We start from the raw sequence: 24,867 nt of genomic DNA, 5'->3' as shown, positions 1-24,867 counted from the left end.
ATATTTAGCAAGACTCTTCCATGATTTAAGCGCAGTTTACAGAGAAGAATCAGACGCGTTTCTCCTCTAGGGACAAGCAGGGTCACAGAAAATTACAGAATAAGGCCTAAACACCTAGAGGCAGGGAAGGCCTCTCAGAGAAGGCGCCACCCAGGGTGAATCTCGAAGGCTGAGCAGACGCTTAGATAGAGTGCCAGAATAGCAGTCCAAGTGGAGGGCAGGGCATTGGCAACAGGAATGCATCAGGGGGAAGCAGGTTGGGTACACTTCACGGCCTTCTTCATTTTCCAGCACCGCAGGTTAAGGAACCCCCTGTGTTATTTCAGGCTGCTCGGTCAGCGGCCAGTCTCCATTGAGAGAGCTGAGTGGGGCCCTCTGCTCTGCCCCTGCCCTTGTCTGCAGGGACCATCTGGACCAAAGCATCCCTCACTCTCTAATTCAGCCTTCTGCTTCCTCCTCAGAGAACTCAGAACCTCTCCTTCTAACCGGTAGAAGGCTGCTGTGGCAATTTCAAGGCCTACTAAGGCTGCCTTAGAGAAAGAACCACACAGAGGTGACTTCTGGCCCCTGTGTGGTTCTACAGACCCACCCTACCTCCATGCCCCACAGCCCACAGTGAGGCTCCATCCACACAGACCCATATGAAGACACATGACACAGCAGAATACATATGGCCAAATGTTCCCCTTTATTATGGTTCACTCAGTTACCATAGACAGACACACTGGCTCAGGCAGGTCAACTGCCAGATGGAGAATAGTCTGTCTCCTAGAAACAAGGAGGAGCAGTGGGCACCAGCAGAATACAAAAGCAGCTCACTGGCTGGCTGCAGACCTGAGGATTCCCAGAACTGACCTGGGTTTCCCTCCACCCAAGACCATCCAGCAAAGATGAATCTGTGCCCAGCCCCCACTTCTCATACTGGTTCCCTCCCCAGGAAAGTGTATGGTTGCCTGGAGACATAGCATCTCAGGACCTGGACAAGCTGGGCCACACACAAGTAGCAGGCCTCCCCAAGGGCAGCGTCAGGGCATAGCCATATAGGTCTGAGCCAGGAAAGAAGAAAGGCAGGTAGGGCAGGAAACCGACGGGAGGTGGCAACCAACAGGTCACGGATCCTGGGCTAGCAGTTGGACCACAGGCCTGGAGCTACCAGAGACTAAAAGAAAAGGAGCCAGAGGTGGGGAGGGGGGGGGGGAGGGAGGGGAGAGAGGACAAGGGAGCAAGAGGCAAGACCAAGGGTCTCTTTTCAGGTACTAGGGGCTCGGACAAATGCTTTCCAGAGAGAAAGTGGTAGAAGAGAGAGCCAATCAGTCTGACTCAAGCCAATGGGACCATTAGTAAGAGAACTTGCCAGAGGCCCCGGCTCCCCTTATAGAAAAATAAAGTATTTGGAGCTTGACCAAGCTGGGTTCCAAGCTGGAGCCAGCCCACAATGGCCAAGCAGGGTTTGGTTTTTCAGGCCAAACACCCAGGTAGGAGAAGGGAGGGTAGGAAGTGGGCAGCTGCTCCTTGAGTGCGACACTCCCCTCCCAGCCTCAAAGAGCCGGGGCTTTACCAGCAACATTCTCACAAGGCTTGGAACAGAACAGACCTACTGGCCTGAAGTCACTGTCCTGGAAGGGAAAAGGATTCGGTCAGGCTGAGAACTAAAGCCAATAGGCAGAAGGGAACAAGTTATCTTGATTTTTTTAAAAAACAAAAGCCAGAGAACCTTCCTTCCCACCGCACCTAACCTGAAAGCCCACTCCAGCCATTGTGCCTGCAGATAGGATTGGGCCTCTGCCTCTCCGTGGGCCCCGAGTTCAAGTGCCCAGAACTGCCCTGTGACGAAGAGCTAGCTGGCATGGGGGGGGCATGCTCCCCTCTCACTGGGTTCTGCCAGCCTTCTCCTCTGATCTTCCCTCCAGGCCCAGCACTCTGAGCCTGTCCCTTCTACCAGACTCACACAGAACAGCTACTGCTGCCAGGAATCCAATGGTCGGTCACTCAGAGACACCCAGTACCTCCCAGTGGGCTTGAACCAGCCAGACCTCACACAGGTACCAATAATTATTTATGTGTCCTTTGCTCCAGCTGCACCTTTGCATGGAAATTGCCTGGATACCACCCAGCTCTTCAGGGAAGGCAGTGGAATCTGCCCTAGTAGATGGAAGATGCCGTCTGGCATGTGATGGAGGTAGGACAGGAGAATCAGGCCATAGCAGCTGGGGTTCGGGGAGGGACACAGGCAGAGGGGCTTGAGGGGGGTACTAGGAAGAGAAGGAGGGGAAGCAGGGAAAAGAGGAGACTGCCCCTACGGGCCAAGCTCTGAGAGTCAGGGAGATGACCCTGCATTGCCATTCCTTAGGAGTCAGGTACCATGGGGGAGTCTGCATCTGTGAGCCCTCCCACATCAGGGCTAAAGCTCAGCTCCCGTCTGCTTCCTTGAACTGGGAAAGGGCTCAGTCTCAGGAGCAGATACAAATTCATTCAGCCTTGGGGAAGACAGAAAAGCCATATGGGGAAGAGAGAGACCCTGGGCAAGAGCAGAGACCACAGGGAATGTGACAGCAAGAAGGGACGAGAGGAAGAAGAGGTTGAGGGGGAGGATCCCAGATCAGGAGGAAGAGAAGGCCCCTGCCTGTCCTCACCCTCCCACCCACCACCCCCATAAGTGCTAAATACTGTTGCTTCCCAGTAAGACCAAAAGCGAAACAGCTTCAGCTCATAACCCTGGGGAGGGGGTCAGGCTCTCTCTGCTATGCCTCCCCCTGCCCCATGAAGGGTCCTTGGGCAAAGTCAGAGGGGGTGGCCTGGGGGAGGGTGGGGGCTGGTTTAGTTCTAAACAGACATCTAGCACCACAACAACAGAGACCTCCACGTCACACTATTTCACAAGGGGACATGGACACAGCTACCGCCGCATGGGACAGCTCCACATGTAGCCCGCAGCTTTCCAAATGCTCAGAGCAGAATCCAAGAGGGTGGGGGGGGTAGACATATACATACATACATACATACATATATATATATATATAACTCTGATTCTTTATACAAAGTGGAAGAAGAGAAAAGGAAAGGGGGAACCCTGCTTGGTCACCACAACAGATGATGTGGCTTGAGCCCCCGGCCCACCAGCCCGCAGCCCTGCCTCACAGCAGGCTGGGCTGGCTCACATCTCGTTGGAGTATGCATAGCTGGGGGTGGCGGAATACTGAGTCTGCGGCTGATTCACGGCCCCCTGGGCCGCCCCCATGGCTGCATTCTGGGCTGCTTGCTGCACATGCGGGTTCCTCCACGCCCCCGTGGTCCACTCCTCCTGAGCTTTGCTGAAACTCCCCCCACTGCCCCGGTAGAATTTATGAACCTGTGGGAGGAGGAGCACAGGAAAGGGTTAATCAAAAGGAAGAGGCAGGCCATCAAGGAAAGACATGGTAGCCACAGACAACTTGCTGTAAAAGCCAGTCCTGCTTCCCACCCATGCTCAGTGCATCAGGAACAAAGTCCACCAAGCCATTCCACAGTGAGCCCCTGGGAAGACTTCTGGGTCCTCCTGTCATTTGGAAGAGGGGTTGCCACACACCACAGTCCCTTCCCAAAGCCAACTTCTCACCCTTGAGGTGACCACGTACCATGCTGAGGGCGATGAAGGAAAAGACAGCCATGACCGTGAACATGACAGTAGGAATGAGCATTACCACTGCTGAGCCAACGTTCGTTCCGAAGAAGGAGATGGTGGCAATCCAGCCGCTGCAGGAAAGGCCAACTGTGAGGCTGCCCAGCATGGTGAGGGCTACCTAGGAGCCACCCGCTAGACACTAGAGCAAGGGACCACCTCATTGTCACAGGGAGGGACCATATCACTAGATGCAAAGGGACCACCTTACTAATCCCAAAGAGCCCGTGTCAGTGGTTCAGGAAGAACCCTCCCCATGGCTCAGGAGACAAGCTCCTCAGACATAAGGTTTCCTTCCATTGGGTTGTCCCACAATGCCTGACACCCCTCAGCCCTCAAAAACCACTGCAAGGTTCTCCTTCCCCTCTGATGCTATGGCTGTGTCTACTACACTAGTCTGAATCCTCTCACACTTCCAATAATTCACGGTTTCCCCACAGGACAGGCAGCTTAGCACACAGAGGTAAGCAAAGGACACACCCAAGATGCCACCCATGCCAGCCCTGGGTCAGTCCCAGATACCTCAGTCTCTTACCAGATGCCCCAGCCTGGGATGCCCACAGCCTGGATAATGCTGATGACCAGCTGGGCCATGAAGGTGAAGAAGAAGGCCATGAAGCTGAAGGAGCTGTCAGTCCTGCAACAGAGGAGATGGCTCCTGTCACCAGGGCAAAGAGCCAGTGATTCCCTGCCTTCGAGGCCCCCATGCCCTTCCAACGTGAAGTGAGTACACAAAGGACAGAAGACATTCAAAGGCCTTAACTGAGAGGCCAAAATGGGACAGCACTGACCCATAGATCTTTGCAGGATACCAGGTGTTAGGCCTGTGTGTGCAACATTACATAGGGAGATATCTCCTCATGAATGGATCACCCACTGATACATGGGTGTTTGGCCCCACTGGCACAGAAATAGATGGGCCCATTGTGGCAGGAATAAACAGCCCGCTGTCAAGGGGATGAACAATTCCACTGGCACCAAGACAGCTAGGTCCACTGGTACATGGTGGATGGTCCCATAAGCCTAGCGATAGAAAGCCCCTTTGGCACTAGAATGCACACCCTGTTGGCACCAAGAAAGTAGCCTAATTGGCACATAGGTAGATGGTCCGATTGGCAAAGACATCTGAGGCACTCTGGATACTCCACTGGCACTGAAACAGATATCCTTGTTGGTACATGGATGCTAGTCCAACTGGCAAAAGACTGAAAATCCCATTTGAAACAAAATAGACACCCATTGGCACCAAGACACATGGATGGGGGTCCCTTTGGCACAGAGTTGGCTGACCTCATCAGCACATAAATAGTATCAGTGGTATATGGGTGGCTGGTCCCACTGGTATATGGATAGACGGTCCACTTGGCACCAAATCAACTAGTCCCATGGGTACAAGGACAGCTCCATGAAGACAGGGGGCCCCACTAGCAAAATTTAATGTGCAGCTGCCTGGGGAAGACAGAACCAAAACAGACCTGTTGCCCCACCCACCCAAGGGGGTAGAGTGAGGAAGGAAGGAGCTAAAAGGAAAGGCTCTGACTCCCAGCCCTCTCACCCCAGCGTAGCGCTCCCAGGGAGCCCACATCCTACCTGGCAGTCTGAGCTGAGGGTGAATGAGGGGAAGTGAGTTTGGGAGATGGCAGGGGTAAAAAAAAAAGGTCAGAAAATATGTAGACAGACAGGGGGAATGAGCAAAGAGGCAGGTTAAGAGCCGGCGTCAGCACCAAACACTTACTTGAAGGCCTTGTAAATGGGCCGAAACCAGCAGACGTAGGAGCAGGGTGTGAAGAGGATGAGCCAGAGAAAGGCGAGGCCAAAGTTGGTGGCTCCCCCGCCTCCGATCAGCCACGCGAGACAGCCCACGAGGTTCACGGCCAGTGTGACGCTGTTCACTGCAGACCCAGGAGCACATGCACACACACAGACAGACAGCAGCACGTACACAGACACCAGGCCCATGCAGAGACAAGGAGACACACACCCATAACTCCACACAGACCCGCAATCACACACATGCCACCAGCGCAAGCACAGAGAGATGCAGACACACACAAATACACATACAAACCACATTTATACCCATTCAATCCACATCAGTGAACGAACACACACACACACACACACACACACACACACACACACACACACACAGAGGGAGTATAGACTGTAAGAAAGAAAGCTGGGAGCTCAGACCAACCGCCTCCCCACACCCATTCCTGAGGACCTGAGAAATCTAGAGAATGAACAGCCTCCAGAGCAGGAAGCCAGAGCCTCAGCCCAGCAAGCCCAGCTGAAGGCCCCACCACCTCACGGGAGTAGAAATGCTTGTCTCCTGGTAAGAACGGCCTCAGAGTCTGGCCCTCCCAGACCCACTGCAATCATCAAGGCCGAGGCTCATCAAGGCCGAGGCACGGACCACCCACCTTCACCTTCTCGTGCCAGGTAAGGGTACAAACAGGACAATGGAAAAGGTCTCGGGGAAACATCTCTTCAAGCCATCGTACCATCTGCCTGCACTTAAATGGGGCACGTAGTGGTGGCTGGGATCTCCGTCTCTATCCAATGCATTTTTTAGAAAGCTATCATTCCACCTCCTCCAAGAAGGCTTCCTTCACTACTGCAGCCTTGTTCATCTCCCAACCCTCTGACCTCCTGCAGACCTTGGCTGCTCTCATGGCTCCCCAAGTCCAAATCTCAGCCTATCAATCAGAGCAGAAGCTCCCCAAGAGCAGGACCCAGGCTCCCCCACCTCTGTGTCCACATAATCTATCTGAGCCTTGGGATCACAGTATCAGAGTACAGCCAGCAGGGACCTCAGAGACTCCTCAGCTAGTGCTGCACTAACGCACCCAGGTCTTCTGACATCAGGGTGGGCTCTGCCTCGAACATTAGGCTGAGTCCCATTAAGGCTCCACAGAGACCTGCTAAATAAACAGAGGAAGGCGGGTCAATCTGAGCCTTACACAGCCAGGCATCTATGGTCCTGGTTTCTGAAGAGAACCTTTAAGCATCTCAAGGGTTACATACATTTCTTTGGGAACAAAGCATCTGGCAGGTGCCTAAAGAGGACTTAGAAAGAAAGATACTTATAGCTCTTAAATCCAGCTCCTAAATGAGATCCTCTCAGGGGCAGCGTTCCCAGAGCCCAGGTCAGGTGGAGTGCTTCCCAAGTCTGTCCTGACAACACTGTCACCTGTGCAGGTACACCCATCCCAGGACCCTCATAAAGAGCGTGAGCATTTCTTCCTGTGTGTTTCAGCTGCATTTCCTCCATCCCTGTTTACTGCCCCCATGTTTCCTGGAACCTTGGTGTTCTGACTGATTTTATTTGCTCTTTACGTAGACCAGACATAAACCTGTTGTCATACTGTTTCACATCTCCCCATTCCCACCTCTCTCCCGCTCAGCTGGTCTGGTGCCTTTGCTGCAATTATTTTACTGCCTCTTTGGAATCGACAGACATTGACTTGGCCACTCTCTCTGGCCATCAACTTTTTTCTATCCCTCCTTCTCTCTTTATCCAGCTTAGATTCCATACTTCATTACCCCCGTTTTCTTATTCCCTCCCCTGTGCTGCCTTCTGGTCACATTCACCCTGGATGAACACAACCCCCATCTGGACCTGAGCTGGATGTTGCTGGGAAAAGGAGCCCTGACCCCCCAGAGAAGCCCAGTAGCACTGTAAACGCATGGCAGCCAATCTCAAATGGACCCTACGCGTGGCCCAGAAAGATCAGGGCTCGTGTTTCTTTGGACAGTGTCCCCACCCTCTGTCCACAAATGTGCTCTCATCTGAATCCCAGTCTCCTCAAAGCTCCCATCCCCACTTCTACATATCTGATGGAAAAAAAGTGGAAGCCATCAGAGACCACCTACTCATTCTCTTCCCAACATCTACAGACCCACCCACACCTGCCCCATGCCTTCCTTCTCTCATGTTATATGGGGAAAGATGGCCCCCTGGTCGCCCAAAGGCCAAGCCAGGACTTGAAACTGAGTCTCTCTGTCCCCATACTCTTTCAGAACTCCGTATAACACCTGCTGCTAAGAGAATTCTTTCCCACCTTCCTGGCCCACCTTCATCTCCCAGGAAAGCAGCCAAGTGCAGGCCCAGCTCAAGGCAATGTCACACACGGCATCGTGGCTGTGGTCACCCTGCGGGTGTCTGGGGTTCTGTGGGCTGGTACCCAGTGTAGGACCACCAGCCTACCCTCCCTGCACATGCCTGAAAGGTACGTTGGACTAGCCTGGGCACAGCCACATCCCATCCCCCTAACATGATGCCTTCCCCACCAACTTGCCACAGCCCATCAGAAATGAGGGCCTTTAAACTCTTGACCTCAGAATCTTAGCATGTTCGAATTCTAGCCTCTTAGAATCACCAGCCACACAACACAGAGCTACACGGAACCACAGTGATCACCAAGCCAACACCCTCTGTCTACAAATGAGGAGCCTACTGCTTGGGAAGTGGAGCAACCAGCCCAGCTTGATCCCCTATTTCCCAACTCCCAGCTGAATGCTCTTTTGTTTGAGCCATTTTCCAGAGAAAGCAAGAAAAATGAGGCTTTGAGGGGAAGGACTCCTCTCCAAATCCAGAATTCTGAGGTCCTGGCAGCCACCAGAGGTTTCCTGGAAAACTACTCCAATAGGAAGGTAAGGGAGAGCAAGAAAAGTGGAATTACGCTACCGACAGAGACCCCTACCAGATGCCCTGTGAATGGGAGAAGGGGGTGGGAGCAGGAGAGGCCTAGATGGGGGGTTGAGGGAAACAGGCCCGGCTGGGAGTCAGGTGGCCCATGCAGGCGCTGCAAGGGGGCTGAAGGCCTCGGCCTGCCTCCATCCTCCACACCCCAGCCCAGCACACCCGATCCCAAAGCACTCACACATCCAGAGGTAGTAGAGGCGCTTGGTCATGCTGAGATGCTGGGGAGGGATGTCTGCCTCAAAGTCTTGGTAGAAACACGGCTTCAGCGGGATAAATTTGGGCAGTGGTGGGAAGTTATTCACTTTCTCTGTGGGTAAAGCACACTGCATGGCATCATCTTGAATGTTCCCCTCCCCCGACAATCCAGTACCGTTCTTTCCCTGGCCCGGGCTGCCTTGTGGGCCCCTGCTATCCCCACCAAGCCATCCCTGCGTTCTGGAGCCTGCCTGAGGTTCCCAAGGTAACCACAGGCTCTGAGGCAGTGTCACTGTCTCACAAAAGAAACAATAAGTGCTGCCCATCAGGGGTATAGCACCCTCCTCAGCAGGGATTCAGCTCCAGGCAGAGGAAGCAGGATGGGAGGGTCTGGAAATGGGGGTTCCAGCCTCCACTCCAATATTCTGCTCTTGGGCAAGTCACCACCCCTCTCCAGACCTCCATTTATCCAGTGGGACGAGGAGAGAGCTAGATAGGCCCTAAAAGTCCCTCCAGCTCTGGCATTCTACACCTGAGCCTTCGGAAACCAGACAACTCAGAACCGGAAGAGAAGGTCTCAGAGCAATGGTGAGAGCAGTGGTGACAAGGAGGAGGGGACTGAGCCACCCAGGCCGTACATTAGTCAGGCTGCCAGTACGACCAACACATCAGGATGCTGGGTCCCTGGTCCCAGGTTCAGGTCTGCCAGAGTGCTAGACGGTGTCACGCTGAGGGTGTCAGACAGACAAGCCTCAGTGGGGGACCAGGGAAAACCTGGGGACAAGAGGACAGAAAGAAGCTGCCCTCCAATACTAGAGGGAGTAAGGGGACTGGGAAAGGGCCACCCGCCCTATTCTCACCTGCATGTCATACCCATGTGGCCCGCCCTCTCCTTACCTGCCATGATGGCACCAGCCAGCCAGCAGCCTGCCCACACCTCTTTGTCCTGAACTGGAAGGAAAGAAAAGCCAGAGAAGGATGAGGACCATGGCCAGGCCGAGCCTGGCCCCAGCTGGGCTGGGGGTTCCCTGCAGCAGACCCTGCTCATGTTCCCACCATGAGATGAACCCCACGAAGGCAGCTCCCACCTCACAGAGCCACTGTCTGTCCACAGAAAATCCCATCGGGGTAAGGAAGGAACCTGAGAAGGGACCCCATGCAGGGAAAGGCAAGTGACAGAGAAGGCCTGCAGGGCTCAGAGACTTCCAAGAGGAAACCCGAGTCCTTGACCCTGAACAAGGCAGAGCCCGGCCTCAGTCACAGGCTGGACTCCCCTCTGTCCTGACTTTGTCGCTAGCCATTTGTTCACTAACTGACGGCATGAGCAAGAGATGTGGTCCCTGCCCTCTGCACTAAAGAGCCAACAACCTCTGCAGTAAATAATGTAAAAGGCAAAGATGGCTGCTACGAACACATACAGCATAGATCAAGGCAGATCGCCTGGTTTGGGGGGTCCCAGAAATTTAGTGTAAGCAGTAAGGGGAGACCTGGAAAACACAGAGGAGTTGCCCAGGGTAGGGCGGCCTTCTGGGCAGAGAGGAAAGCTCACAGAGACCCTGATGAGGAAAGAAACTCACACTTTTAAGGAGAAAGAAAGCCACTGTGGCCAAGCAGAGTGCAAATAAGGAAGCAGCAGGAGTGAGCCTGGAGAGGCAGGTGGGCAGGGAGGGCTGCCTGAGGCCTTAGGAGCAAATCTGAAGGGGCCTGAGGTAGATTTGGGGAGTGGGGGAGGGAGGCAACCAAGGAGACTGCCTGCCTGCTTAAACACTGGGGGGTGGGGAATGGAGCTTCCCATTACAGGAGGCACCCTGAGAAGAGGCACAGGTCCCTGGGAAGATAAGAAGATGCAAGTCCCCAGTGCAGCGAGACCCCCAGCCAGGGCTGCCTGGCAGGCACTGGGGATATTCGGCAGGGAGGTCAGCAGGGGGCCTGCACTGAGGGTACGGTAAGTGAGAGAACGCCAAGGAAGCACATGAGTGATCATCTCGCTGGAAAAGTAACTCTGGTGGCGACACTAGGTAACAGTCAGAATCAGAAATGGTCTCCAACCAAGTGCTAGGGCAAGGCAACATTCAAAAGTTGGGTGGAGATTTCTGTAAAATTTAAAAACAGGCAAAACAATTCAGAGAACAAACTGATGGTTGCTAGAAGTGAGGGGGATTGGGGGATGGGTGAGAGAGGTGAAGGGATTAGGAAGTGCACATTGGTAGTTACAAAACAGTCATAACGTGAAGTGTAGTATGGGGAATATAGTCACTAATGTTGTAAAGATTATGTGGGATGTCAATGAGTGCTAGACTTATCGGGGGATCCCTTCATAGATTCTATAAATGCCTAACCACTGCGCTGTGAAACTACACTACACCAGAAACTAATATAATGGTGATACGACAGCTCTGATGGCCATTCCAGAAAAAGAGTTCCAAAATTGCGTTGAAGGGTGGACTAGGCACTGGCATCGGTGCATAGCTTCCCAAGGGGAGAACTTCGAAGGTGACCGTAGTGATATTCAGCAGAGGTATGTAACACTTTTTCTAGGATGAGTTCACACACTTAACTGTCAGACTCGTGCGTGTGCGTGTGTGCGTGCGTGTGTGTGTGTGTGTGTGTGTGTGTGTGTAGTCACAGGTTGTAAAGTACAGCATAGGGAATATAGTCAATGGTATTGTAACAGCTGTGTACAGTGTCAGAGGGGTAGTAGATGGGAATGGTTATCACTTTGTGAGGGGTGTAAATGTCTAATCATTATGTTGTTTTGTACACCTGAAATTAATAAAATAATAAAAACAGTCAAAACAAATCTACGGTGTTAGAAGTCAGGATAGTATTACTCTTGAGGGAGGGCAACCTGATGTGGTCTCTTCTTGAATCTGGGTGCTGGTCACACAGAGGTGGTAGCTTTCTGAAAAGTCATCAAGCATACAATTACAATTTATGAACTTTCCTATTTGCTATACTTCAATTAAAAGTTTGCTTTTAAAAAAGAAAAACAAAGCCTCCTAGAGTTGCAGTCAAATTCCTCTGAATCCAGTTAAAAGTTTGGGCAGTTACAATGTTTTGCAGCCCCTTTATGATATGAAATCAAACACAGAGATAAAAACCCAAAACATCTGCCACAAAAGGAAAAAAGGCAGGCATGATAGAGACCCACATGAAATGATACCCTTACACAGTTGCATTAATTGTAGCATCATTTGGGGCAGCTGGATAGTTCAGTTGGTTAGAGCGTGAGCTCTGAACAACAGGGCTGGCAGTTCGATTCCCACATGGGCCAGTGAGCTGCGCCCTCCACAACTAGATTGAAGACAATGAGCTGCCACTGAGCTTCTGGAGGGGCGGCTGGATGGCTCAGTTGGTTAGAGTGCAAGCTCTCAACAACAAGGTTGCCGGTTCAATTCCTGCATGGGATGGTGGGCTTCTCCCCTGCAACTAAAGACTGAAAACGGCAAGTGGACTTGGAGCTGAGCTGCACCTTCCACAACTAGATTGAAGAACAACAACTTGGAGCTGATGGGCCCTGGAGAAACACACTGTTCCCCAGTATTCCCCCAACAAAAAAAAATTTTAATAATAATAATAAAATAAAAATTGTAACACCGAAAGTTAATGATTAGAAACAAGCTACATGTCCATCAATAGGGGACTAATTAAATAAACGATACCGTTATACAACAGACTGCTCTGCAGCTACTTAAAAAAATACTGATATTGGGCCGGCCCGGTGGCTCAGGCGGTTAGAGCTCCGTGCTCCTAACTCCAAAGGCTGCCAGTTCGATTCCCACATGGGCCAGTGGGCTCTCAACCACAAGGTTGCCAGTTCAATTCCTCGACTCCCGCAAGGGATGGTGGGCAGCGCCCCCTGCAACTAAAATTGAACATGGCACCTTGAGCTGCGCTGCCGCTGAGCTCCTGGATGGCTCAGTTGGTTGGAGTGTGTCCTCTCAACCACAAGGTTGCCGGTTCAATTCCTCGACTCCCGCAAGGGATGGTGGGCTGTGCCCCCTGCAACTAGCAACGGCAACTGGACCTGGAGCTGAGCTGCGCCCTCCACAACTAAGACTGAAAGAACAACAACTTGAAGCTGAACAGAACCCTCCACAACTAAGATTGAAGGGACAACAACTTGACTTGGAGAAAAGTCCTGGAAGTACACACTGTTCCCCAATAAAGTCCTGTTCCCCTTCCCCAGTAAAATCTTTAAAAAAAAAAAAAATACTGATATGGAAAGATCTCCACAATTACCAGTCACTGAAAATATTCAAGATGTAGAACAGTCTATATAATATGCTACCTTTCATATTTTAAAAAAGGAGCAGGGGGGCGGAGAATAAAAACATATTTTCCTTTTGACCCAACAATCCTACTTCTGTTTATGTGCCCACAAACAAGAAACAACAAATTTACATTATTCAAAATGACAATATTTTGCAAGAGCAAAATGCTGGAAGCCACCTAAACGCAACTGTTTGAATGGACTATGGTGCGTCACTCACTGGCGCCCTCCATAGATGTAGGACTTTGAACTGCTACAGACCGCTTGCCAGGACACACTGTCAAGTGAAAACAACAAAGTACAGACAAGTATAAAGAGTATGCTACCTGTTATGTAAGAAAAAATGGGGAAATAAGAACATGTATGTAAATTTGCTTATTTTTGCAAAAGAAATACAGCAAGAGTAAACTAAAATCAAATGAAATGGTCACCCACATGGTGGAAGGGCTAGGGTGAGTAGTGAGACTTCTCTGGGTAAAGTTTTTTCCATCCTTTTGTACACATAATGTCTTACATATTCAAAAACTTATACCAGAAAGAAAAGTAAGCCCTAAAATTGAAATAAACAAAAACAAATGAAGCTAAATGCAGAGCTAATTGATAACACAACCACACAGAAAGAAGAACTGGCCAAGTAACTTGTTACCGTCCTGTGTTCCCTTAGAGGGATACATCTCAGGGACACAAATAACTAGAAAAATATATATGAGCAGTTTCACTGTTACCATAGGTACTAATGTGGTGATGCTGCAATGTTGTCATGTGTACTGAAGGGAAAAGCATATGAGGCCTGACAATTATGTTCACAAACTCATCCTAGAAAAAGGGCTACATACCTCATTGCTGAATATCACTACGGTCACCCAAAGTCCTCCCCTTGGGAAGCTATGCACCGACGCCAGCGCCTAGTCCACCCTTCAAAGCAATTTTGGAACTCTTTTTCTCGAATGGCCATCAGAGCTGTCGTCGTATTACCCTTGATGTCCTGAATGTCATCAAAATGTCTTCCTTTCAATATTTCTTTTCTCTTCAAGTAAAGAAAGAAGTCACTGGGGGCCAGATAAGGTGAGTAGGGAGGGTGTTCCAATACAGTTATCTGTTTACTGGCTAAAAACTCCCTCACAGACAGTGCCATGTGAGCTGGTGCACTGTCGTGATACAAGAACTCCTTCAGTATTTTTTTTTTTTTAAAGGAGGGCACAGCTCACTGGCCCATGGGGGGATCAAACCGGCAACCTTGGTTGTTATTAGCACCATGCTCTAACCAACTGAGCTAACCGGCCACCCCCTTGGGACCATTTTTGCACACACCTTTCTCATCCAAAGATTTTCAGTTCAGATTTTCCTAACTGTTTCTCTATCGATGTTTACTTGGTCTGCTATGCTTCTCAGTCAGCCGACAATTTTGACACACAATTCAATGAATTTTTGCAATGTTTTCGTCAGTTCTGCTCGTTACTGGCTGCCCTGACCTCTCTTCATCAGTGACGTGTTCTCTCCCCTCAGAAAAACGTTTAATCCATTTGTACACTGCCGTTTTCTTCATGGCATTACCCCCATAAACTTGGACTAACATGTCCCTGATTTCAGTTCCACTCTTGCCAAGTTTAACAAGAAATTTAATGTTTGTGCGTTGCTCTAATTCAAGCTCTGACATTCTCATGACAGCACACAAAAACACGCTACAACAATAATAAATGCCGCTCAGCAGGACACCACCACATGTCGACAGGAACGTAGCTGTTAGACACTGATGTACCAAGGTTATGACACCTTACCAGCTGTTTGTACAGGGCTGCCAGTGTAAGCGCATGGTGGCGAGTTCGCAAACTGAATTGTCAGACCTCATATGAGTAAATGTGTTAATGTTGTTGAGAACCTGGGTTCTCACTGTTAGAGTATGAAGACAGAATATGGAATGTGGAGCCCTGTGATGTTAGATTTGAATTGGAGGTATCAGTATGAACTCATGACTTAAAAATATATACCGGGGATGCCAAAAAAATGTATATAAGTGGACACTTTGGTCACACTGCTCAAGCAGGAGTTCACCATAATCTGAAGTGTTTGGATACTGATGGGAACCACTCTGAGCTCCTCTTGTAATTGCAGAAGTCAAACGTGACTTGTATTCATCGTTTGTTATCGGTATATATTGAGTATTACAATTTTAATAGTTTTTCCATTCTTGAAATGTGTATGCATTTTTTTGGCACCCTCTATATATATGGCTGGTCCCAAGACGAGACAAAGAAATACAAGGTTAGCCTAGAGCATCTTGTCATGCCAGAACCAAGCAGGTATTCAGCTAACAGGGGCATGTCAAAAGGATAGGAATTTGAACGGGCTACCACCAACAGCCAAATTTAGAATAGTTAAGAGTATCAAAAGTAATAATATCAATAAAATAATATACTGAATTTTTAAAAATAATTCATGAGTGCAAAGTGACATTCTTCGTTTGTTGTTTTTTTGTTTTGTTTTGTTTTCTTTTTTTGTTAGTTTCAGGTGTACAAAACAATTCAGTACCATGGTATCTGAAACTTGCTTCAAATTGTTCGTAAAGCAAGAAATGATGGAGAGAGAGACATAGACAGAACCAAAGCAAATGTGGCATATGTTAACAATGGGTAAATCTGGGTGAAGCTGTATGACTGAACCTTGTAACATTCCTTAAATTTTAGTGTGAAAGTTTTCAAAATAAGAAGTTGAAATATGAATAATGTCAGTCATGGATCATTACACACTGAATGAAAAGAGTGCAGGAGTCCACAATGATACACAAAGAAAAGGGAGAGGGAAAAGAGAAAGTTCTGATAATAGAAAGAATGACAGAATTTTTTTTTGAATCACCATTTGTAACCCCTATGTAAGAACTGGTATAAGCAGGGATCGTCAGTGGCTGCTAACCCATTGGGTGAAAGGTGGCTGGAGAAGAGTCACAGTCCGAGTGCCACCTCCCAGATTACTTATTAATCACAACAGAGGAAAAGTACGTTGATAATAAGATACCTAGCAGACCAAGTGACCAAACGTGGCATCTCTGATAACGGGACGGAAGGCATTATATACCTCCTGACGTGGCACACAAAGAAGGACACAAGATCATCTATATTGCATTGTGGCCAAAATATTTCATTTTAAAATAATTATGGAAAAAAAAATCTGACAAATCCAGATGGTGGGACATTCTCCAAAACCAATGTTAATGTCATGAAAGACAAAAATTAGTAGGGGGACTCATCTAAATTAAAGGAGACTTTAACACACGTACAACCAAATGCAGGGAGTGATATTTTAGTGAATCCTGGATTTTTAAATCACAGTTACAAAGGGCATTTTTAGGACAAGTGGAGAAATTTGAATATAGACTGAATAGTAGGTATCACTGTTCAAGGTGAAATTTCTTAGGTGTTGTGGTTAGGTAGGAGAGTATCTTTTCTTAGGAGATACATACTGAAGTATTTGGAGGTACAGTGTCTTGTCTGCAACTTAACTTTCAAATGGTTCTGCCAAAAAAAATTAGATAGGTAGATAAACAGATAATATAAATGTTACAAAGTATTAACAGTCAGTGAATATAGGTGAAGTACAGATGTTCATTGCAATGTTCTTTACACTTTGTTGTAGCTTTGAAATTTTTCAAAATAAATAATTGGGGTGAAATATATATACATACTTGTATTTGATAATATATACACAAAGAATCTCTACTAGGATACCAAGAAAAAAATGATTGTGGCTCCCTGGGGGACAGAGAAACAATAGATGTAGAGCAGGTGGGAGAATTGTTACTATGTGTCTTTACATCATCTAATCCAAGACCATCAATTTTAAGATAGATCATTATTTTATTTACCAAAAGAAAGCAAAAATACTGCCAACTTGTAATTGTAAGATGCCCAAAATTTTAAGACAGACATTAAAATGTTTTCAGAAAAATCAAAATGTTCATCTTAGAATTGATGAAATTTGGGACACTTTAAAATTATGAACCATGTAAATGTACTACCTGTTCAAAAAAAATTAATGAAGAAAAAAAGTCAGGCAGAAGAGGATGAGCTGGCAAAGAACGAGGAGGAGCAGCCGATGAGGCAGGAAGAAAACCAGGAGAGCGAATTTCCAAAGCCTGGAGCCGACAGTGGACAATATGACAGATGCCACTGAGAAGCCCAGCATGAAAGGGTTGGGCTGAAAGTATTCATTATACTCAGTAACATCAAGTCACCTGTGACCTCAGCGTGAGTTAGTTTGGTGGTGCAGGGTGGGAATAGCAGCCAAATTAGATCTACAACAGGTGACCTGAGAGCACGTGTAGCCAGCTCTTTGAAGAAGCCTGCCTGTGCCTACTGGTGGGAGAACAGAGGCTGGGCACTACCTCAGTGTGTAGTCACACAACAGCCTAGCCAACTGTCCCCCCATGTCTTTCCTTAAGGAAAGAAGAGTCTGTGAGACTGTGCCTTTCTGGGTCTTTGTTCCATCCTTATGTTTACACCTTATGTCTCTCTGTCTGGTTCCAAAAAGATGGTTTGCAGCCAAAGACGGGTAAGATATCTCACGGGAGATACAACCTAAGCCAGGCGGAACCGAGTGGGGACCCCAATGAGCTGCCTTAGAAGGATATGGGAAGGGGCCTTGCCTCCCCTTCCCCCTGCCTGGGAAAAGCTGTTGCCGGCTGTGCCTTTTCCCTGGCACCTGTTTGTGAGAGAAGTTACAAAAACAAAGATCAGTTCTCTCCACTTAGCTCAATGGAACTTACAAAATAAGAGACTTGACCCTTCTGACCCTGAGAAGGTACATACCTTAATTAGGACATTGTGGGACCTTGTGCTTCAGCTGTTGACTGACAAAGGGTGATTGAGATAGGTGTTTTTCTGTTGTGGTGTGTAAGAAACAATGTTGCTTTCTCTTGTTTTTGTATACCTATTCAATAAAAACCCCCAGTCCGCCATATTCTGGGCTCCAGTCCTCTGAGACTGAGAGACCCCTGGCCTTCCGAGAGATTTAACTGCATTAAGTCTCTGTTTGTTTCTTTCTAAAAAAAACTTAACCCAAACTGCCCCTTCTCGCACCCTCACTGCCCGTGTTGCGCTGGACGCGACATCAGTGGGATATGGGGTCCAGAAGAGGCTATGGCTGAGGGCTGTTTGTCGAACATGAAAAGAAGCTGGAGCTGTGCAGGACCCAATTACAACAGGCAGAGGGTAACCGATGGAGCAAGCCCTGAAGAGAGGAGAAGCACAGGTCCCACAAGGAGGTGCGACAAGCCTCATCCTCACAGGGAGGGAGAACACGATGCAAGCAGGTACAGGCAGGCTTAGGGTCTTAGAAAGGACCGTGAGAGTCCTGTGGATTTGCTTCAATTTTCTCCATGATATCGGAGACAGGTTGGAGTTGAGAGGGAGGAAGTAAGAGTAGAGGACCCAGCAAGTCAACAAGCAATTACAACTCAGCCTGAGAAGTGCTTGGGAGATCAAGTACAAAAAACTGTGGGAACACTTCCCTGGTCAGTCCTGGAGGAACAAGGCAGGGCTTCAGCGAGGTGAATCCTGAAGGATAAGTAAGAGCTGGCTAGGGAAAAAGAGAATCAGGAAAGCAGGTGTGAAAGTCGAGGAGAGCAACAGCATGGTCTATCCAGGGAACAGAAAGCAGCAGAGCAAAGATGAAGTTCAAATTGGAAGGAGGGACGGAAGGTGGGAGGGGCTGGGTCACCCTGGCCTTGAGGCCACCGGCAGGATTTGAGCCTTATCCTTAGAGACTAGCCAGCCACTGAAGGATTCTATTCTTCTTTTAAAAAATATAGCCTCAAAGGTGTTTTTTTTAATAAAATGAAAATATGTTGCTTTTCAGTTATGTATAAAAATATCTGCAAGTTAAAAAAAAATCAAATTGCATAAAATAGAAAATAAAAGTTCTTCGAAAATCCACCTTCTCAGGGGCGAACCCTTTAACAGTTTGACCTTTAGGTTTTTGGTTTTGGGTTTTTCTAAAATGTATGCATATATGACAAAGATGAGATTTTTTTTTAAGTTTGTGTTTTTTTTTTTCTTTTTTTTTTTTTTCTTTTGTTTTTTTTTAAGGAGGGTGCAGCTCACAGTGGCCCATGTAGGGATTGATAAAAGAGAACTGACATCTTGGGATGCTTAACCATGGAGCTGGGAGGACTGTGGGTGGAGCCGGGCCCGTTGACTCTCTAGCCCTCATTTCCTGTTGAACTTTGTGGTAACTTTCAGGGGGAGGGATGCTAATAAATAGAATAGCCATCTTGGACACCCCGCATTATTTTCTTTCTTGGGGGGGGGGGCAGTTGGAGCCCTGTGTTGGAGGTGTACATTCCCGCACTGCGGTGGTGGTTTTCGTTTCTTTTTCCTCCCTCCCCCCAATAAACCATTTTTTTCTTGTGGATTTATCTGGAGAGTTATTTTTGCCAGTCAACAGGCTGGAACGGCTACCTTGGTGTTATCAGCACCACGCTCTAACCAACCACCCAAATATGAGAGATCATTTTATACATGCTGTTTTATAACTGGTTTTTTTCCACTCAACAATATCTCATGAAAAATTTTCAGGTCAATGAATATCGGTTGTGTCAATCTTTGTAATGATTGGTCAACAGGGTCAACCATGTCCATGGTCATGGCTGATTTGGCAACTGGGAGGGCACAGCGTCAGGGAGTGTGGGGTAGAGGCCAGGCTGCCAAGAAAAGAGGAAACCCGAGGGAGACGAAGAAGGAACACTTCTAGCACACTAGTCTTTAACAAACTTGAAATTTTAATACACACAAACACACACACAATATCAGTGACAATACTGAAACACCACACACCAAAGGATGAACAGTAGTCATCTCTTCAGAGTGAGATTATAAATTATCTGTTTTCTTCCTTTTTACCTTTATTTTCTAAAAGTTCTACAATGGTCATATATCACTTTTGTAGTAAGACAAAGCCACCAGTTTTAAACGGCAGCAAGTAGTGGAGCCAGAAAGGTTTTTCCAGATAGGAGACTTGGGCACATTTAGAGGCTGGTACCGTAGGAGGGGAAACAGCTGACAGATATTGGTACCTCGGGAGCCAGAAGAGCTGGCATCCACAGCACAGAGTGGGCACATTAGACTAGGAGACCTCCTTCTACAGGGATCAAGAAGCGGGAAAACATGGGTGTGGTTCCATTTCTCCCACAAACCGCCAACCACCCCTGTCTGTGAGTAAAGGGCTTGGGGAGACTAGTCCAGTTTGGAATACTCCTCCCATGGAATGGAATGAGAAGCTGAGGAGAAGAGGAAAAGGGTTTCTAGAAAGTGATAGAGGGACAGAGGCTGGAGACCCCACATGGAAGCAGAACCAGACTGCCCTAGTAGGTGGTGAGCCCCCAGAAGCTTTCTACATTCTGAGCACAGACTCCAGAATTGGGGCTTCTGCTGCTGGGTTGGGACACACGGGCAAAGCTGCAGGGTAGCTGAGGACATGGGATGGAGAATGGTTAAAATCCTGGGCCATGGGGTCCAGGAAGGACACAGAAGGTGTAGTGCTCATGGTACAGAGAAAATGAAGGTGTCAGAGAACTAGGGGTCTCTGTGAGGTCCCCAAGCAGGTAAAGTAGAAGTTGGACTGTGGTCAGAGGATCCTGGAGTTGAAGATTTCAGAGGCAGCCACACGCCAACAATGAGCAGCCTCCAGTGTGGCTGGTAGAAAGGGTGGCTAAAGGAGACATCACCTCCCATGAGATAACGAGATGTGAAATGGGACGCTGTTATCCAGAACTAAAGTCCTCCAAGGAAACAGGGAAGAGAGGCAGGGAGAAAGTGGGTAATAACTGGATTGGAGGAGCCTCAAAAGAGGTGGCTAATGCTGGCTCCACCTGACCTTTAACCCTAGTACCTGGCTGTCTCCCAAAGGTGTGCCCAGAGTTACAGAGAAGTCAGTGTAGCAAAGTACGGATGACTCAGTGTGGGAGAAGCCAGAGCTCAGGGCAAGGCTGCTTCGTTTGTACATGGTTAGCCTGGAGAGAAGTTAGGCTTGGGAGGGCTGCAGGAGGCTGCAGTCCCAGGAATGGAAGACTCCAGGCTCCTCTGCCCTTATTTCAGAGCTAGCCTTTGTGTGTGGGGGTGTGTGTGGGTGAGAGAGAGAGAGAGAGAGAGAGAGAGAGAGAGAGAGAGAGAACTGGCCTCTGCAAACCAAATTTCTTGACTTCAAAATAGAAGAAGTAGCAATTTGCTCATTTGAGAGTCTTTCATAACGTTGGTGGTGGGAGTTGGAGGGAGGTACTACATATCTCCCCAACTGCGCAGACCTAAGGGAGTACATCCTTGGTTACCAATAAGATAGCAAATACTACCTGTATTTTGTTTTTAAAAACCAGATTATAATTTACTGCATTTCTTACTGGAAGGACAGAAGCTCCCACAGTGGAAAGAGCGAGGCTATTGGCAGAGAGAAGGGACTCAACCTGGCCTCAGATAAGGCCAGAGACCTGGGGCTGGTTCCAGGGCTCCCTTCTCCCCAGCATGAGCCCCTCATCCACGGCATAGAACTGGTCATTCTCTTCCTGCCTGCCCAGAGCCTATCTAAGATGGAAGTTTACCCCTCTTGCTCTACCTCTGGTCCCCATATCTCACCTCAAACCTGAAGTCCCAGGGCTATGGATCATGCTCAGAAAGCAGCACTCTCTTGGCATTGTGTCACGGTCCTCTGATGACCCTTTGGTAGCCCCTCCTGACCCAGTGCCTAGCAGTCAAGTCTTGGGTCAATCAGCTACAAATCTCCCGTCAGCTACCCTTTGCTTCTCTACCCCAGGCGGACCTGCTTTCCACACAACCCAGCTTCACGTATGAGATCACGTCTAGCCACCCCTCTGCTTCTAGTGCCCCTAAACCAGAGCCCTGTCAACTCCTGTAAGTCCTACTATTGTCTCACATCCCACCTCTCCTGGGAAGCCTTTCCAGACATCCCTGCTGTACATCCCACTGTTTAAATTCTGAGCCAGTTATTGGGCACCAAGCAGTCACTCATTCTCATCCAATCTCTTTCTCACTCTCTCATGGGTGGGGATTCCGGGAGGCACCCAACACAGGGCAGGACACAGAGCACTGTCAATGTACGTTCTGGCTTAGGACTTGGATACACTTCCAAGAGGTGGGAGAGGAGCAATTGATGTCCTCCTCCTATTGGACTAAGCCACAGCTTCTGTCAACCCTGCTGTCGCATACTTCCTCCAGGAAACCTTGGGAGACTCCAGCCTGTAGAGGAAATGCTGTGGGGAGGGGCAGGGACAAGGAGGCAGAGGGAGTGAGGAGGGAAGGAAAAGGAACTGGGAGAAGAACTAGGAGGGACGCTCTGAACTAGAACAAGCAGCTTCCTCAAGGGAGGTCAGTACTTTATCCTATTATTTCATCCCTAGAGAAAGGTGCTGGTGTAGAGATGCCCAGAGAAGGCAATGAACTTGTTCAGAAGTGGCCAGCCAGCCAGGAAAGGATTACAGAAACAGCAACAGAACCCAAGGCCCTATCCAGAGCTCCCCTCCCAGGACTCCATGGGTTTGGGAAACCTAAGAAGACCCTCTGGCCTATCAGTCACCAGAGACAGTTCTGTCTCAGCTCTGCAGACTTTGCCTTCAGGCTCACCAGATCAAATCTCAACTAGGAAGACTTGTGTAGCCCCAAACAAAATCTCTCCACCAGTCATGTCCCTGCAAGAACCATCTCCCTCTTTCAGAACCCTGTCTCTTGGAGGCAGAAGCGGTAGGGCATAGGCTGCAAAGTTCTCCAGACTCCTCCACGCCATGGGCTCAGGCTGGACTCACAAGTCAGGCTCCCCAACAGCTGTGCTTAATCCCCACCTCTATGCCTTTGGCCATGCCATTCCCCAGCAATGCACTCTCGTACCACTCCTCCCACGCAAATTTCACCTCCTCCAGAAAGTCTCTGATTCACTGGCTCTCGCCTCCCTTTCTCCTTGGGTTTCTTGTGTCCGCGGGAAAGTCCGCCTGGGCCTTCCTAAACTCCCCATCCATCGGAGCTGGGCATCACCGGTTGGAACCCTCTGAGATGGCGAATTCTTAATCTCTACTTGGCTCCCCCATCCCCCAGACCAGGAGCTCCCGGAGGTAGGGACAGGGACAGGCTCCCAAACGCCTCAACTACATCCTCGTGACCGACTCCTGCCAGCGTTGGAATTAGCTATATCCGGCGCCCCAACACACCACCCCAAAGCCTGGGTAGACCCCAGGATCAAGCCAGCGCACCCATCCCCCAAACACTAAAGCGGCTCAGGCCGGCTGTCCAAAGCTCTGCCGCCCCGGGGAGGAGGAAGAGGGGAGGCGTGGGAGGAGAGTAATAACCTGGGTCCACCCGCAGACTCATCTTGTTAAGAAGGACCCAAAGGAGGCCACAGTTACCCCGCGTCCAATCGCCCCCATCTCCGGCGGCGTACGCCATCCCTAGGAAGAGGAGGCCGATTGATTACCAAGGAACGCCAGGTGGGGCTGGGGGGATGGAGGGCCCAAGGCCCAGGCTTCGGAATCCAGGGGTCTGACGTCACCCAAGACACTGGTTCCCTCTGAGGGAGGTGGGGATGGGCGTGGGGTGGGATTGGGGGACCTGAAGGCACCCGGGGCGCTCTTTCCCCGCTCCAAACAGGGAAGGTCACCTCGACTCTCCACCTCTCCAGCAGCTCCGCCTGCCCACTGCATCCAAAAGTGAAGCATAATGGCTACCAAGCTGGAGAGGGGGTGACCCGCATCTCGCCCTGCGCAGCTTCCCTGCAAAGCCCTTCTCGAGCTTTCAGTCCCAGGACTCACCCGCTGCTGTCGCTCAGCTGCCGAAAGGCCGCGGCGCTGCGCTGCGCTGCGCTGCACCCGGCTATGCGGCGCGGAGCCGGCCGCGAGCCGCGAGCCACTCGGGGCCTGGGGGCGGGGAGCGCGCGCTCTCGCCTAGGGCCCGCTCCTCGCTCTCCCGCGCCACCCCTGCCAGCACCAGCCGCTCTCGCGAGATTCCCGCGCCACCTCTAGGGCCGTTCTTCCTGAGCTCGCGAGAAGGAAGGCCTGGCCGCCCCCGCGCCTTACAGGAGCTGTCCGAGGTGCTAAGTTCCGGCCCAGGCCCGATTTGGCGGAGCGCGGCACCCCAAAGACAAGAGTATGGCGAGGACGTGGAGGAAGGAGCCTGTACCAGCAGCCAGAGCCTCAGCTTCCAGATCTGTAAACTGGGGAGAATAACCTCCCATGCCGGTCCCATTGGCCTCTGGGATTTACCAGAAAGAAGGAGTGAGAAAGAACTTTGTGAGCAGGAGAGCACGGTGATTGATGAAGGTCCTTCAGATCCACAGGCCCAAAGTGACAGAGAGGGGCTGGAGGATGGAAGATCGCAGATGAGACATGAAGGGACAGAGATGAGATGTAGAGAGGCATAAATACAACGATCCGTGGAAAGACAGACATAGAAAGACAAGAGAGGAGAGCCATGAACATAGGGCATACAAACATGGAGAGACAGAGATACAGAAACATGGAGAGATCAAGATTTGAAGAGAGGGCTGGCCCGGTGGCTCAGGCGGTTAGAGCTCTGTGCTCCTAACTCCGGAGGCTGCCGGTTCGATTCCCACATGGGCCAGTGGGCTCTCAACCACAAGGTTGCCGGTTCGACTCCCGCAAGGGATGGTGGGCTGTGCCCCCTGCAACTAGCAACGGCAACTGGACCTGGAGCTGAGCTGCGCCCTCCACAACTAAGACTGAAAGGACAACAACTTGACTTGGGGGGAAAAAAGGCCTGGAAGTACACACTGTTCACCTTCCCCAATAAAATCTGTAAAAAAAAAAAAAAGATTTGAAGAGAAAAAAGACATGGAAAGAGAGAAGGAAGAGAGGGAGGACAGAGAACATGATGAAGTGAGAAAGAAATAAGAAACAGGGGCAGGCAAGCTACACAAAGTAATAGAAGGAGGTTTAAAAAGACAAAGAGACAGAAGAAAAAAGAATGAAAGAGACTGATATGCAGAAATGAACACCTAAAAAGTATACAGACCAGGGGAAATGTTTAA

General features: G+C 49.5%; 1 protein-coding gene across 2 annotated transcripts; it reads right to left on the bottom strand.

The window, feature by feature from the left end:
- Nucleotides 1–665: 665 nt before the first annotated feature.
- On the bottom strand, nt 666–23,807 carry SCAMP5 (secretory carrier membrane protein 5). Of its 2 annotated transcripts, none has more exons than XM_074328296.1 (7): nt 23,633–23,807; nt 9,459–9,512; nt 8,545–8,689; nt 5,394–5,550; nt 4,194–4,295; nt 3,615–3,732; nt 666–3,349 (listed from the first exon to the last, which is right to left on the bottom strand). In XM_074328296.1, exons 3-7 carry the CDS (start codon nt 8,573–8,575, stop codon nt 3,155–3,157), a joined length of 603 nt encoding a protein of 200 aa, XP_074184397.1. In that variant the 5' UTR covers nt 8,576–8,689; nt 9,459–9,512; nt 23,633–23,807; the 3' UTR covers nt 666–3,154. The 2 variants fall into 2 exon arrangements, with proteins under 2 accessions (XP_074184397.1, XP_019606514.1); XM_019750955.2 differs by having other exon boundaries at nt 8,545–8,673.
- Between the last annotated feature and the right edge of the window lie 1,060 nt (nt 23,808–24,867).

This window comes from Rhinolophus sinicus, linkage group LG03 (assembly GCF_036562045.2).
Source record: "Rhinolophus sinicus isolate RSC01 linkage group LG03, ASM3656204v1, whole genome shotgun sequence".
Taxonomy (NCBI): domain Eukaryota; kingdom Metazoa; phylum Chordata; class Mammalia; order Chiroptera; family Rhinolophidae; genus Rhinolophus; species Rhinolophus sinicus.
Note: the sequence above shows the minus strand (reverse complement) of the source record. Positions and strands in the feature narration are given on the sequence as shown.

Coding starts and splice junctions, on each gene's coding strand:
- SCAMP5 (XM_019750955.2), bottom strand. Junction 5,551..8,544: donor CCTCTACTACCTCTGGATGT/GTGAGTGCTTTG, acceptor CTGGGTCTGCAG/TGAACAGCGTCACACTGGCC. Junction 3,350..3,614: donor CCTTCATCGCCCTCAGCATG/GTACGTGGTCAC, acceptor CTCCTCCCACAG/GTTCATAAATTCTACCGGGG.